This window comes from Sceloporus occidentalis, unplaced genomic scaffold (genome assembly GCF_023333645.1).
Source record: "Sceloporus occidentalis isolate IW3139 unplaced genomic scaffold, rSceOcc1.0.p SCAF_59, whole genome shotgun sequence".
In the NCBI taxonomy this organism is placed as follows: Eukaryota; Metazoa; Chordata; class Lepidosauria; order Squamata; family Phrynosomatidae; genus Sceloporus; species Sceloporus occidentalis.
The window spans coordinates 652235-667520 of NW_028317039.1; the positions used below are offsets into that span (position 1 = coordinate 652235).

Below are 15286 nucleotides of genomic sequence, written 5' to 3' on the forward strand. Positions count from 1 at the left end.
TGCCACCATGTCACATGGACCTCGGGCGCCACCATAAAAAGCCTGCCTTGAGAGGCTCAACTGCTTCGGCAGGGGGACCGGTGTCACAGAACCTCTGTTGAAAGCTTATCTTGCCGCCCGAGACATAAAAAGAGAACGTCTAAACAGGCTATGTCAGGCAGGAATGCGTTCCGTTAACGGGCGACTTGGAGTAACGAGAACCTTAAAGAAAGGCACTAACAGGGAAAACGTTAACGTCACAAAGGGGTATTTGGGATTGACCTCTGGAACTATTTATGAAAATACATGGATGTATATATATGGCTGCGCGTGTACATAATATAACATAGAATACATCAATATTGGAATATAAAAAATGCACGTGCATCTGCTATAAAGCAAAAGGCATGCATTGGAGATCCCTTAAAGGTGTGTTATCCAAGTAACCCAAGTTTCAGGCCCTGAATATGGGGAACGTTGCTGCTGGTGCTCTGCTTGTGAAAGAAGTGAGACCCCAGCTGGGAAGGAGGAAGTCCCGAGCTTTATATTGCCAAGTTACCACAAACTGGACATACACCCCTCCACACAAACTGCTGGCCTGTGACTAATGACACGATATCTTAATTACATAATTTTGGACCCGTTAACTTTTTAACCCAGAGAGAATACTTACGTGTAATTATTAAAGTATTGAAAAATACTTGAATTTGAGGACAGTGCAGGAGAAAAGCGTGTTGATATCACATCGTGAAATTCACATACTAACAGGTATAGATCCGATGAAACATGAAACTCTTCTAAACTAACATTGCATTTTTTCATAACTGGTTTAACCAGCCAATGGCAAAGTGCAAACGAATGGCACACAGCTGCATTTATGTTGAATATTACCTTGTTTTACAGGAAGTTGCATTTAATCGAGTCCGTCATCTCATATTAAATACAAAATAATAATAAACGACTAGGTATTAGCACAGAGCCAGAAAGTGAGGCTGACAATTCAGTAATAGAAAAAAAATAGACCTAGGATTTTACAGATGCATATCACCCAGACGATACAAAATTTCCAACTCGTTGTTGTTGCCCTTGGAGAGTCCACGCCTGTTCATTTCCTCAGTCCCATAGAAAGCGGAAAAGCTCCCATTTAATTGATCATGCGCTTCTCTATTAGCCATAATAAATACCAAACCTCCGTACAGTGAGCAAGCTGTTTTGAGCGATCTTGTTGTCTGCGTGGACATAGCAATAACGTGAAGGATAGGGGCAAAGATTTTCATCCAGGCTTCCTGCTTAATTCTTTTCTCTGCACGTCAAGTTATCATTCTCTAGAAACCAAACGCACTGCCACTCGAATCTCAAGAAAAACAAAAAAAAACCCAGCAGCAAATCCAGAGCAGGTTTTCACGTCCTTCCTTTTTTCTATGCCTCCTCCTTTGGATTTATTTTTTCTTCCTGTGTACTGATCCTCCCCTCCCCATATCTGAATGAGATCCTCTCTCTCCCCCTTTCCTATTCTCTCCGGTTAATGGCAATATGCCCGTATGAGATCAGGTCTGCATGGGGGTGTGCGTAGAAGAGAAAAAAAATGAAATCAGGAAACCACGGACAGCCTCAAAAGGACTTGACTCTAGTCAACTAATAATCAGTACTGTCTGTGTGTGTCGTGTGCCAGTCACTTTGTGTTCCTGGCAGCCTAAAAAAGAGATTGAGTCTGTCACATCTCCTTTGCCTGCAGCCGTTTTAAGGGGGTCAAACGTGAATTGTGGCGATTTGCAGATTGGGCAGAGTTTCATATTTATTTAAAGTGCGAAGACTCTCAGAGCCCGTTCTCTGCCTCTTGTATACAATTTACCAGAGAAACAGGAAGACTAAAGGGTTCCCAATAACCTCTCATCCCTGATCACATTTATCCTCTTGCAGAAGACGACACGAAAGGGGACACATCAAGCAAAATATAAACCGTAAAACAACTGGGCAGACAAAGAGGAGAGGAAGACTGAAATATAAGAATATTAAAGCAAAGAAACTTCTAATCCTGGAGTCTTTACTTATGATCCATGGGCAGAACTTCAGCCCATCCCAGGCAACATACAGACCATCATTAAGCAGTAAGTACATGACACGAAAACACATTTTAACAAAATTATATTTTTTTCTCTATGTATTAATGTATTAATTGGCAGTTAGAATGTCGTGTGCCCAGTAGTCAAGATGTAACCCAGCACCTTGTAATGAAGGAACACTTTGCTTAGATTTACTATTGTATATTTAAATATCCAAAGTGTTTGCTTCTACCTACATCCACCAGGTATATAGAAGTTGGGTATTCATTTTGCTAAGAATGTAGAAGGAATATTTTATTTACTGTTTATGTATAGATATAGTTATAAAATTATATATTTGTCTAGAGCTGAAGCAGGTAAAGCCAGTGTATCAATCAATGAGGCTTAGGGATGAATTTTATTACGTTAAACAATTCTCCCACAAGTTTTAAAAAGGCACTTTGGAATTATTATTTTCAAGCAACATGAATTCTCAAATATGCAAATTAACAATATATATATATATTCATATATATATACACACATACATGTCTGTGTGTATTTGTCATATGGACTTTAGAGGTTTTACATGCTTACTTAAAAGGCAAACATACTTTACCCATTTTGTCTACATTTAACCTTGTTTTATACCAAGTTGGCAAGTGAGGCCAGTGAACTCTTCCCTTACTTCTCTCCTGTCTTTGCTCAATTATTTATTTAGATCCTTACTATTGTGACCTGCCTGGGAGAGCATTTTCTCCAAATCAGAACAGCATGGAGATCAGAAGTGAGAGTCCCAGTCTAAGGGATAGTCCAGATCGACAGAGTAACAGTCCTGATGCTAAAAGTCCTCTTCCACTCAAGGTGGCCAGGTTGGAACAGAATGGGAGTCCTCCAGGAGCCAGGGGTCGACCAAACGGCTCACTCAACAAATCTGTGGGAGGTAATGAAGCAGTATTTTTGAAGCATACAAAATAAGTTGCCAATGGCAATATAATGGCTTTGGGTGTCAGGGTTCATGCTAACTATATTTTTTTATTCTCAGTATAGCATAACAGGAAGTCAGTTTGGTCTGTTACGGCCTTGTGTTCTTTGTTAAAAATTGAAGTGTGCGGTGACCCAGGAGTTGGCATGTTGTGGGCGTAGTGCCACTATGAGTTGAGTTGTTGGCAGCTCTGTATCACTGAGGAAGAGGCTCTAGCTATTCCTCGACAGCTTGCAGTTTTTTACCCGCTTACCCTGATTACACAAATTCTGCAAAATGGTCATTAAAAGGGATTTGGATACATATAGAATATCATTCTATCAAGCATGTGTTCAAAATATGTTGATTTAAGCTGTGTCTGCATTAGACCCTGTGTTAATGTACACTGAACTCAAAATTATATTAAGCATATATAGTGTAGGTTCTATATATATATTTTTTCAGTATGTGTGCATAGTAGGGATCTTTACAATTTCATTTAATTTTATTCTTAATAATAAACTCAAAAAAACATTCAGAAATAAGTTTGTTGTCTCACAATAGTAAAGCATGTTTCTTGTAGAGCTTACATTAAAACGAGTGCAAATTTTTATTCAATATAATTTTCTGACTACAGAAATTAATATATATTTTTATATTATATATAATCAATCATACTTTTCGGTACACTTATTTTATGTGCTACACAGTGTGCTATTGACGTATATATTTTAATAATCACATGAAGACTAATCATAATTATAAAACACAAGTTTTCAACTATTTATGTTAGACATTTGCACAACACTATTCAAACATTTAGTTTTTCTAAGATTCCTAAATTTGCTGAAAATCAAAGCCTGCTTACACTAAAATATTTTTGCTACACATTTCTTTTGATAAAGTTGAATACTTTATTGTGGAATTCCCAAATATTTCATTGTTAACATTTTCTTACGTCTAATATGCTAAACACAAATTTTTGTGTTCTGGTTAATATTCCTTTTGACCGGACAAAGGAGTGTTGACAGTCTTGAAGGCTTGTCCTTAAAATAAAATGTATTATTTTATATTGCATTTAGGTTATATCTATATCTATATCTCTCTATATATAGAGAGATATAGATATATATATCTATATCTATATATATCTATCTATCTATCTATATATATAGATATATATATATCTATATATATATAGATAGATATCCACACACACATCTATTCATATGTCTACATTTATGTAAATGTGTTCAAATGTAATATAAAAATAATAGATGATAGAGGCATATATAAGTAAAAAAAAAAGTAATTCTCTTTATTTAAAAACTGTTAAAACTATTTTGAAATACATAATGTTCCCAAAATGCACCTATATTTGATGGGCTGTTTTTCAAACATACCCCTAGAAACTGACATTAAAAAGAAGAAGAAATGTGTAAATATGTCTGGTGCCAGGATACGTGATGTTTAGGCTAATACTGAAAGGAGTCAGTTCTGCCTGCCTTGCAGACGTCCTGGTGTGTGCCTTGTGGCTCTGCTAATACGAATGACCCCTTGTGCTTGCTCTGACCATTGCCCTTTAATCATTTGAAAATCATGTATTGATTCGTCTGGCCGATAGTGTTTAGTTTTCTAATTAACGTCACAAATCTGCAGACAGACCACACTTTGTGCTCCTGCGATTCTTCTGGGCTGTGCAGTGACTGGTGTCCTGCAGAGCTGACCGTATAAAGCACAGCTTGCCAAAAATATCAACACAGGACAAGTTAAGCCCGGGTGATTTTAAAAAAAAAAACTTTTTAGTGCCAATAACAACGTTTACACATAAGTATATGTAATTTTAGGCTTACGAACGGGTCCTCTTTACCTAACATATTGTTTTGTTTTAGTCTGTCAAGTCCAGGTTGGCAAAAAACTGTTGGCACTATATGAATAAAAGATAATATATATATAAATCTTATTGTTCATATCCACCTTAACAGTATATACATAGATAATGCGTGAGTGGTTGGCACTTTCACATTATGTCGCTCTGTCTATCAAGCTGTGGCTAGAAGTAGCAGGTGTTGAATACTTCTTATTGCGCGCATGGTTTCTTCTCTATTATATGTATTCATATGTGCACACATATGCATTGTGGTGCTTTTGAAATTAGTTAGGGACAGTTATGGAAATTTAGTTTATCATTCAGTATTTCACAAAAATATTACTGCAACAGAACCTGGCTATATGCCAATAAACATTTGCACTGGTTGCAAGGTTACAATTAATTTATACTCCTTCAAAATTAAATTGAAGAATATGATGCTGTTCAAGATTTTCTTTGTGTCTTCAGCATAGCTTTAAATCATTAACCAGCATTTTACTAAATCCAGTTGAAGTATGTGTGCACCTGAATTTAAACCAGCACTAAAAGTTACTCAATTACTTAACTGCATATAGCTCCAAAGGTATCATATACAGTAGGAGATAATATTTTACTTATTTAAATGTAGGATGTTATAATGTAAGAATTATAAAATGTTCAGTTGTTGCGGGTAAAAAACCAAACAATTATTTCTACTTTTTTTGTTTGGAAATTTCTATTTTGATAAATCTGCATACAAAGAAGTACATGTATAATTACATGGAAGAATGATACTCTGATCTAAAGAGGTTAGGAATAGATATCTTTGACAATTTAATGTTGTTATTTGATAATTGATTTACTTGTTTGATTTCAGACCAAAAGCTTTTAGTGAAAGTAACTCAATGAATTTTAATCTAATTATCATTTGGTAACGATTATCAACAACCACCTCCCTTTTGTGGAGTTCGATATATTTAATATTTTCTAGTTTAGCTGCAGATATTTTGTCATACATTACCCATGCAATTTCTTTACAATTCTTAATTTAATGTATATAAGGATATTTAATCACATATTTAAAATTGCCAATTAATAATTGTGAAAAAATCCATTAACATACTACCCAGTCTGACCAAAGTTTGCAATATTTGGCTGTTAAAAATGTTTAAATTATTTTATTGAATGAAAATCCAATAGCTTTAGCCTTTAAAACATTAGTGATTATCAATAACGTCAAAGTTATCCCTATCTAAATATACTTTGCTCCAATTACTATAGCCTAAAAGGCAATTATTATTATTAGTCTAAAATTATGTGTTTCCATTAGTATTATATTTTAATTGCAGATTTTTTTATTATATTTTTTAATAAATTAAATGTATTGGTACTTTGTTAGATATGTTGTGCTGTATTGAACTCTTTAAATGAAAAATGAGGTTTATCTTTTAAGCATCTATCACCATTCATTCTTAACAACGTAACTACTAAAACCCTGTGGAATATATATAAATATATGTATATATATATATATATATATATATACAAATACTATTTTATATTGAATTAAGCAATGTACAATTTAATACAAAAAAATGCAACAACAATGCAAACCTCCTTAAAGGAGTATGATCTAGGACTGTTGGAGTTGTCTCACCTTATACTCATGAGAAGGGACCTGTTAAATTTGGTCATTTTTTTAATGACCTTACGCAAACTGATTTGTGAAATTTCTCTCAAATTATTTATGTACATTTTTACCTAAACTAAATAATGGCATTTGTAGGCTAACATTTATTAAAAATATAACATTGGTATATAGATAAGGTTTAGACTCTAGGTTGTAAGCTTGTTTTAGCAGGGCCTTTCACATCTGTTATTTCTGTAGGTCAAATTGTTGAGTTATATATTACTTGTTATGTCCTGGTTACCTATTGTGCAGCACTGTGAAATGTGATGAAGCTATATAAAACAGTAAATAATAATAATAGCCCAGTGCAGCTGCTTAACCTGTTGACTTGGTAGGACCACATCAAATAAACTCAAGGCTGCTTAGCATTATTCACCTTATGTAGGGGTCCCTAGTTAGAGACACGCTATGGTAACCCTAAATGTCTAAGGAGGGTCCAGACTACTAAAATGACAAGAAATATTTTTGAGAAAATATAACATATTAGGGATACTAGTACAATAATTATATTCTTGTGCTGTTTGTTATTCATCAGATGAGTATTAATTTTAACTAAAAGCTTAAAAAATCAATTTGTTTAAACATTTACCATTTACATATGTAATATTTATTTGGCTTCAGTGAGTTCTTATTTTATTCTCTGTGACATAATTTATGTAACAGCCATCCTTTTATTTTCCAGGGACATGGAATTATGAGCCCAGGATTGAGGTCAAATTTGACAAATAAACTGTCAAATTGTATGTGTTATGTTGATTTGAATAAAACAGTAAATAGTATGATGTTTAATCTGTGGAGATCATCCTTTGATGAAGGTGATTGTTTTAAACATCCTACAGGGAAGGTGTTGCGGCAGAAATGAAATTTCATCATTCTCGAAGCAGATATGCTATTAGTGGGTCAGCCTTTTCCCTGATTTCCAAAAATATGTAATGACTTTTTGCATATTACAAGAATATCTTTGGATGAAAATTAAATGTGCATTAATGGGGTCATCTGCTCAGTTTGGCATCATGCAATATTTTTGTAGTATAGTTAGGTGGGTTTTACTATTCAGACTTTTTATATGGATATCACATGGGTCGTAGTTACGGGGAACAGTCTCCCAATAGAAGGTAATACAGGAATAGAACTTAAACTTAAGGTAAATCTAAGACGAGACCAAGGACTGATTACGGTCCAACTAGATGGGCCAAATGGTTATCTGCTGTCAACTTCTGTGTTTCTATGTTTCTATCTTGTCCAGTGTGATTATGTTAAATAACTAAACGCAAGCAGAGAACATAGAAATGGTGTCAGATTAGCATCTTAAACTAAAGTTTTTTCCGTAAATCCTTTTACAAATTAAATATAGATGCTCTTGAAAAAATTGCATATATATACGCAGTGGTTTTTATTTTTACTTCACTTGATTATATAATTCCTATTGGTAACTTTTTTTTTAAAGTTTTTGTAATCATATGGATTTCACATTTGTTAGCTTCTTTGAATTTTGTTTTAAATAAGTGTTTTCAAGTCCTGTATGTTGCTAATCAATAAGACAGAACTGTAATTAACCTTTAATGGTCGTTTGATTGCAAAACACCTAGTAAGGTGTCAGCCTCCCAGTTTCTCTGCATTTTAATTTAACAAGGCAAAACAGACTCCAGTCTCAGAAAATTGTTTATTGCAGAGGTATCAGATTTGAGCTTCAAATGTTATAAAAATGAAGTGATGTAGCAAGTGTTATCTGAAGGTTTGAGTCTATTGGACAATTTGGCAAGCCCCCTTGGACTATAGTTAAGGTTTACCACTTAAAACCAAAAGCAGTAAATGCAGTGCAAAAATATGTAGTATAATTTTTTGTAACTCCAATGAATACATTTATATTAAAACATCATATAGGTTTCTAAAAAAGAAACAGATTTCAACCCACTGTTCAGAGCAGTGGAATAGTATGGTGTTATATAATTCATTTAATAATAATTTAAAGCATCCAGACTTAAGTATAAATGTGTACTAAGGGATCTAATGCATTTTTGTAATGGAAGCATAAATGCTATGTGTGTTTTTTATATCAGCGATTAGATGCTATATGCTATTTTTACAATAGTTACCACATTCTTCACCACATTTGTACAAGGTTAAAGGTTCCCGAATAGAATTCTCTTTATTATACATAATGTGATTATTCTATGTAATTAATCTACAAAGTCCTGTCAAAAAGTTAATTTGCAAGGATCTGTCACCAAAAAGTATCTAGTTGGAATTAATTGATTACTTGCCAATGGATCCGACCATGTGGCAATTAGACAAATTCAAAATGTACAAATAGTAGAACTATTCAACAGGCCTTACTTCTGAAGTATTTGAAATAATATTTGGTGGTTGCAGATTGAATTTCTATACTCTGTTTGCCAATGTTACTTAAATATAAATAGTAAAAATGTACGGTGTTCAAATGTCAGAATGTGCAATATCAAATAATGATGTCTATGTATACTGTTTTCAATATATTTTCAAAATATTGTTTTGTATCTGTCCCAGATAGTGTATTGTTAATTTCATTCATAGCTGGAACATTTATTTTAAAGTAAAAATAACATTCTACAAAATGTCTTATTTAAAAGGATACTAAATATTAGCCATAGGAAAAATAACACATTAATAATAATAATAATAATAATAGTTATTCACAAATTATTCGTTTATTATTTTTCTTATTTCATGTAACTGATCAGCATATTTGAAGAGTACTGAAAGTGTTAAGTTGTCCTAATACCCAGGCAGTATTTAATAAAATCAAAAGTGCTTTGGTGTTGACAGTTTTATATCCCTACTGGGTAATATTCACTTACTCAAATTGGCAAGGTCTTTCAGTCAGTAATTTAGTCTGTAAGAATTCAGTATTAAGACAAATGATTGATGACATGGAAATGCTTATTTATGAAATTGTTGATAAGAATTTATAAATCCACACAGAGTAATCGTTTTTTTTCTCAAAATGTATTGTAAATAATAATACAGTATTATGAGCTGCACTTGAGACAATACAAACTTTCTTTGTTAAAGACAGCTTAACCATGTGGCTGTCCAAATATTATGTTGTTTGCCATAAGAAAGAAAGAAAGAAAGAAAGAAAAAAAGAAAGAAAGGGCTGTTTATATACACTGCTGTTGACTGTTAATGTGTTAAGCAATTTGGGTTGTTAAAAGCATTTTATAGAAACATTTTGCAGATTCGACAAATGTTACCCTTTCATGTACAAAATATTGGGTACATTTAAACCATAACATTTCTAAAACAATTTCACAAACCTTTATATGCCATTTTACACTTTATCTTTTATTTTTACTAGTGTTCCAACATTCTTGATACAAGTAAAATTGTTGAATTCTTAGTTTCAACAACACACACACAACACTTAAACACTGTGTAGTAGTACAGTGCCTTTCCTCTATCAATCTAGTGAAAATGATTGTTCAAAATTATTTTGGTGCTCAACGAATTTCTTGTCCATACCTTAAAGTATAATACTAATTCAACATATAGAACCACTTAATATCATTATCACTACTTTAGAACACTATCAGTGAAAGAAATACATGCTGGCATTAGTGATTAAAAAGAATAATGAAATTATTTAGTCTATGAATTATAATTGTTCATGTTTGGTTTTTTTTCACAAAACCAACCACTGTCAAATATACTAGACCAGATATATGATTTTAGTGAGTTAACATAATGTTTATCCAAAAATAACTTACAAACAGTTTTTAGCATCTAAATTGAAAATAGTACATTGTAATTTCAGTTAGCATGTCATGAAGATATATGGTACATTGAGTCCCATGAGAATACAAAGGGTTAAAGAACCAAATAAACCACATTTACAAAAAATAGTTCACCTCTGTTTAATGTATCCTTGTATATGTGTGTGGAAGAGGATCTTAAATGTATATGCGTTTGTGTAATAATATATATATATATATATATATAGTGAATAAACAGTAATATATAATTATAGTCAACACTATTGGCACCCTTAAATATTTTGTACATCATGTACAATATCTTCAGAAATAATTGTTTAATTTAATGGGATTTCTAAAGATATTCAACAAAAAGAGGCAATTTTAACTCATGCAGGGATTTCACAGAAGAAAGAGAATATGACCTAGGTAGCATTGAAAACACCCTTCCTTAATATTTGGTTGCACAACCATTGGGAATCATGGCAGCCTCTAAACATTTCTTGTAACTGTCTGTACATTTCTTGCACCTGTCTTCTGGCAGTTTCTTCTACTCTTTAATTGCAGGATTCCTTTTCTCAGTTTTTTCAAGAAGTTTTCCAATGGCTTGAGATCAGTACTCGATGAACAGTCTAAAACAGTATTTTTTTCCTTCAACTGTTATTTTATGCTATTGGATGTTTTCTTTGGGTTATTGTTGGAAGACCTATGATCTTTGACCCATGGCTAGTTTTCTGACACCGGGTAGCACATTTCACTGTAAAAAGCCTTGCTAATCCACTGATTTCACAATTCCTTTAATGCATTCAGTGCTTCCAATATCTGAGACAGCAAAGAAGCCCCACAACATAACAGATCCTCTATCATATTTAACTTTATGTATGGTGTTCTTTTTCTTATAAGTTTCATTTTGTTGCCTATAAACATATGGCTACTCTCCAGGTCAGCTTTAATTTACCTGGTGTTAGTTTACACCAACCTTCGAGGACATCTCTGATCAATTTCCTGGGAGGTTTTTAACAGTTCCATGAGCAGCAAATATCTTAATAACATTGTAAACTGTTTAAATAGGGATGTCAAGGTCCTTGGATATGGTATTGTACCCTTTAGAATGTTTATGTTTGGTTATGACATTTCTGATGCTCTCATATTGCTCCCTTGTCTTCACTTTCCTGAAAAGGGAACAGGGAATAGAAGTGGACATTATAAGCATTAACTCCATCTTTGATTGGTTAATTCAAGCCACTGGCATTTTATCACAGGTGATTCTAATTTCACAACAATGACATTCTATTTCATCGTTTCGAACTGATTTAAATTCTTCAAAAGGGTGCCAATAGTTGTGCCATGGCAATGGTACCATTTTTTTACTTTTTTGCCTTACTTCACTTTTTAATTATTGTTTTATCATGTGCTGTTCTTTATCAACCATGAGTATATATGACCATAGATGGTTCACTACATTTTTCTTACAAATAAATTACATTATGTACAAAATATTTGTAATATGCCAATAATGATGACCAGTGACTGTACCTGTAACTCACATATTTTGGACCTGTGATTAATTCAGAGCAGGCCAATATTCAAATAGGGGTGCACAACTGTTACTGTTCTACCACATTAAGTTGGCAAGTATTCAGTTATTCACAGGCATTTTAAAGATACCCTTTCTCGCATTAACCTCTAATTTAATAGTGATGTAATAGGCTGATTGAAGTCTGGTTCAGACATTTGGCAAACCTGTTATGTTCAATAAAGTTGAGTGAGAAATTGACATTAGTTATACGTTTGTGATTAGGACTTTTAAATACACAAAAAATAATTCTGATTACCTTTCAGAGGAATGTCATCACAAAATTATCAAAATATAGACAATGTATTTTTTTTATTGATATAGTCATTTACATTAAGGTAATATATACATATTTTAGTCAGACTAACTAAATATAAAGTGAATATGCAAGATGATAAATACTTTCATTTTTGTACGTTTTGAGTTTCAGTTATTGAATATTATTACTATTATTACATGTTTTAAAATCAGCTTTCTGTAACACTATTACATTAAGGGGAGAACACAAGTTTAATAACATTACAATTAATATACAATAGTAAAATCAACATGGACAAATGTAAGACATATTGTGTAGAAGGGATCCAATATGAACCAGCAAAAACATACATTTAAGGATTGTTGTGTCAGTAAGAGACATTGTAGTGCACTGAAGTAAGATACACATGGACAAAATAGTTTAAGCATAATATAGCAAATCTTACGTTGGTAGGAATTGTACAGACTATATAAATATTATTTGCCACATTTGTGGTTGATAGAAAGTACATCATAGCTTGGAGGAAAGACCCTTTGGAGCAATGGTTTATTATAATATCCAGTTATTAGCCTAAAGATGTTACTTTTTAATTGGTGACCTGGAGGCAGTAGATAGGCTAAATGTAAGCCATACTTAGATGTGATACCCACCTCTGTCCATACCCTTGGCATTTTATGCCACTTTCTGCTCCTGACTAGCCCATTGTCTGCATGCATAACTGGGGTGTAAATCTGGGCCTGTATCCAAATATGAAAGGGGCAGTTAAGCATGTCATACAGCCTCATAAACAGCACTTTAATGCATAGTTACTATTAACGTGTAATTCATTGGTATTGAGGAAAATAGACTGGGTCAGCCAGGAGTAAAGACATTCTTAAATTCTACAGGAATTGTGTCTTAGGAAATTGGTAGAGAAGCCAACAAGGAAGGAGTCTGTGCTAGATTTAGTATCTAAAAATTAAGACTTGATTTTGGATGTTACTATAGGGGAGTGCTTGGGCTTCGGTGATCATTAATCAGTGTGATTTTTCTAAAATGGAAAGGTCAAGTTATCATTCGGTATTCAGTATCAATTTAATAAACATTGCTAAAACCTTTTTTAGATGAATAAGTAAAAGAAGAAAATATAAACAAGAAACAATAAAACTTAATACAAATAAAGGGAGTTATGTAAATGAGTATAACAATCTAGCCAACTGCTTAAACAAATACTTCTGTTCTGTTTTCACAGAGTAAGGTAAAGATAAGGGACCCTGGTTAGCAAGTATAAATAGGGAAAAAGAAAAAACAGCACAATACTTTTGTTAACTTGTACTCTGAAACTAGTAATAAAACACATTGTTGGAAGATCCCCTTTAAAATTCAACATGAACGTGAGGAATAGAGACAAAATTATATTTATTCTACTAATTTCGTAGAAATAATTGTTATGAGATTATATGCAATTTTTACCATTAGAACTAGACTTTACGGTTTGGTTCATAAAAATCAAACCATAAGTGATTGATGTTCTACATGTTATAGTTTAGAACACTCAACATACATATGAAGTTGCATATACAGATGAAAAAAAAAACTTTAGAAAATCAGTGGGTACCCTGAATCTTCACTACCGGTTCTTATAATTGCATATTATTTATGTAGGGTTATTCCTTCTTTTTTTATAAGCTATTTGATTATGAGTGGCGTTAGCCTTCGCAGGATAGTAATTAATTTTTGACTTATATATACTTCACTGAGATAAGTTGGTACAAGCCATAGTTGGTTTAAATAAATGAAGCTAATCATTCTAAAAACTGTAGGCGGCAGTTTGGGTTTTAAAAAACATTTTAATATTGTCATCATTAAAAATTGCCTTTGTTAATTATTTTTACTATCTCCTTTTGTAGCAGCGCTATAGAATCTGCTGGCGCTGTATAAGTTAAACAAATGTAATGTAAACTGGAAGGCCATACTAACTGTGAAGGACCATACTGTTTCTAGCACCACTAAGTACATACAGTAGATTCCCTTACGAAAAATTACTGCAGTTTTTCTGAAGTAATACTGCAGTTTTTTGGACATGAAAAAACTGCAATACTGCACTTTTAGTGCAGTATTACTGCACATTTACTGCAGTTGCAGTGGCGGATCTACCGGGGTCGCAGGGGTTGCGGCTGCGACCGGGCCCCGGCGGCAGGGGGGCCCAAGCCAAGGGGCCGCCCGAAATCTTTTTTACGTTTTTTTTTTTTTTTTTTTTAAATAAGACAGGGGCGTCCAACATGCGGCCCGCGGGCCAAATGCGGCCCGCGAGACCTCGAGGTGCGGCCCGCGTAAGATCGGCAGCCAGGGCAACCGATCTTACACGAGCCGCACCTCAAGCCCTGCTACTTACTTGTGGGAGGGTCTTCTGGACAGCACGGAGGAAGCGGAGTTCACGTGACTTCCTACTTCCTCTGTGCTTTAGCAGAGAAGGCAGAGGGAGGCCGCGCCCCCTGCTGAAGTCTGTGAGCGGCATCGAGGAGCTGCAGTACAGGTAAGGGGGTGGGGAGGGTGTTTGAATGAGTGTGTGTGATTGAGGGAATGAATCTGTGAATTAATGATTATATGAATAAATGAGTCTGTGTGTGTGTGTGTGTGATAGCATGGATGTGTAAGTGCTGGAACCTTGGCATGATGGGACTGTGATTGCTGTTAGCAATCACACTCCTATCATGCCAAGTCAGCCAGTACATGCTGAAACCTGGCCAGCTGCCCCTCTTGTGTAGTGATAATGCCAGCAGTATGGGGTCTGCACTTACAGCCACCCTGTACCAGCATGTACTGGCTGACTTGGCATGATAGGAGTGTGATTGCTAACAGCAATCACAGTCCCATAATGCCTAGGTTCCAGCATTTACTGGATGGATGTGTAAGTGCTGGAACCTAGGCATGATGGGACTGTGATTGCTGTTAGCAATCACACTCCTATCATGCCAAGTCAGCCAGTACATGCTGAAACCTGGCCAGCTGCCCCACTTGTGTAGTGATGCTGCCAGCAGTATGGGGTCTGCACTTACAGCCACCCTGTACCAGCATGTACTGGCTGACTTGGCATGATAGGAGTGTGATTGCTAACAGCAATCACAGTCCCATAATGCCTAGGTTCCAGCATTTACTGGATGGATGTGTAAGTGCTGGAACCTAGGCATGATGGGACTGTGATTGCTGTTAGCAA

General features: G+C 34.3%; 1 protein-coding gene across 1 annotated transcript in view; it reads left to right on the forward strand.

The window, feature by feature from the left end:
- The first annotated feature begins 2029 nt into the window (after positions 1-2029).
- The window catches only part of LOC149287530 (DNA-binding protein SATB2-like), a 122719-nt gene continuing 109462 nt past the window's right edge, over positions 2030-15286 (forward strand). The window contains exons 1-2 of the mRNA XM_089492683.1: positions 2030-2087; positions 2743-2964. Of these exons, the coding sequence (XP_089348809.1) occupies positions 2030-2087; positions 2743-2964 (280 nt within the window). The remainder of the gene's footprint in view (positions 2088-2742; positions 2965-15286) is intronic.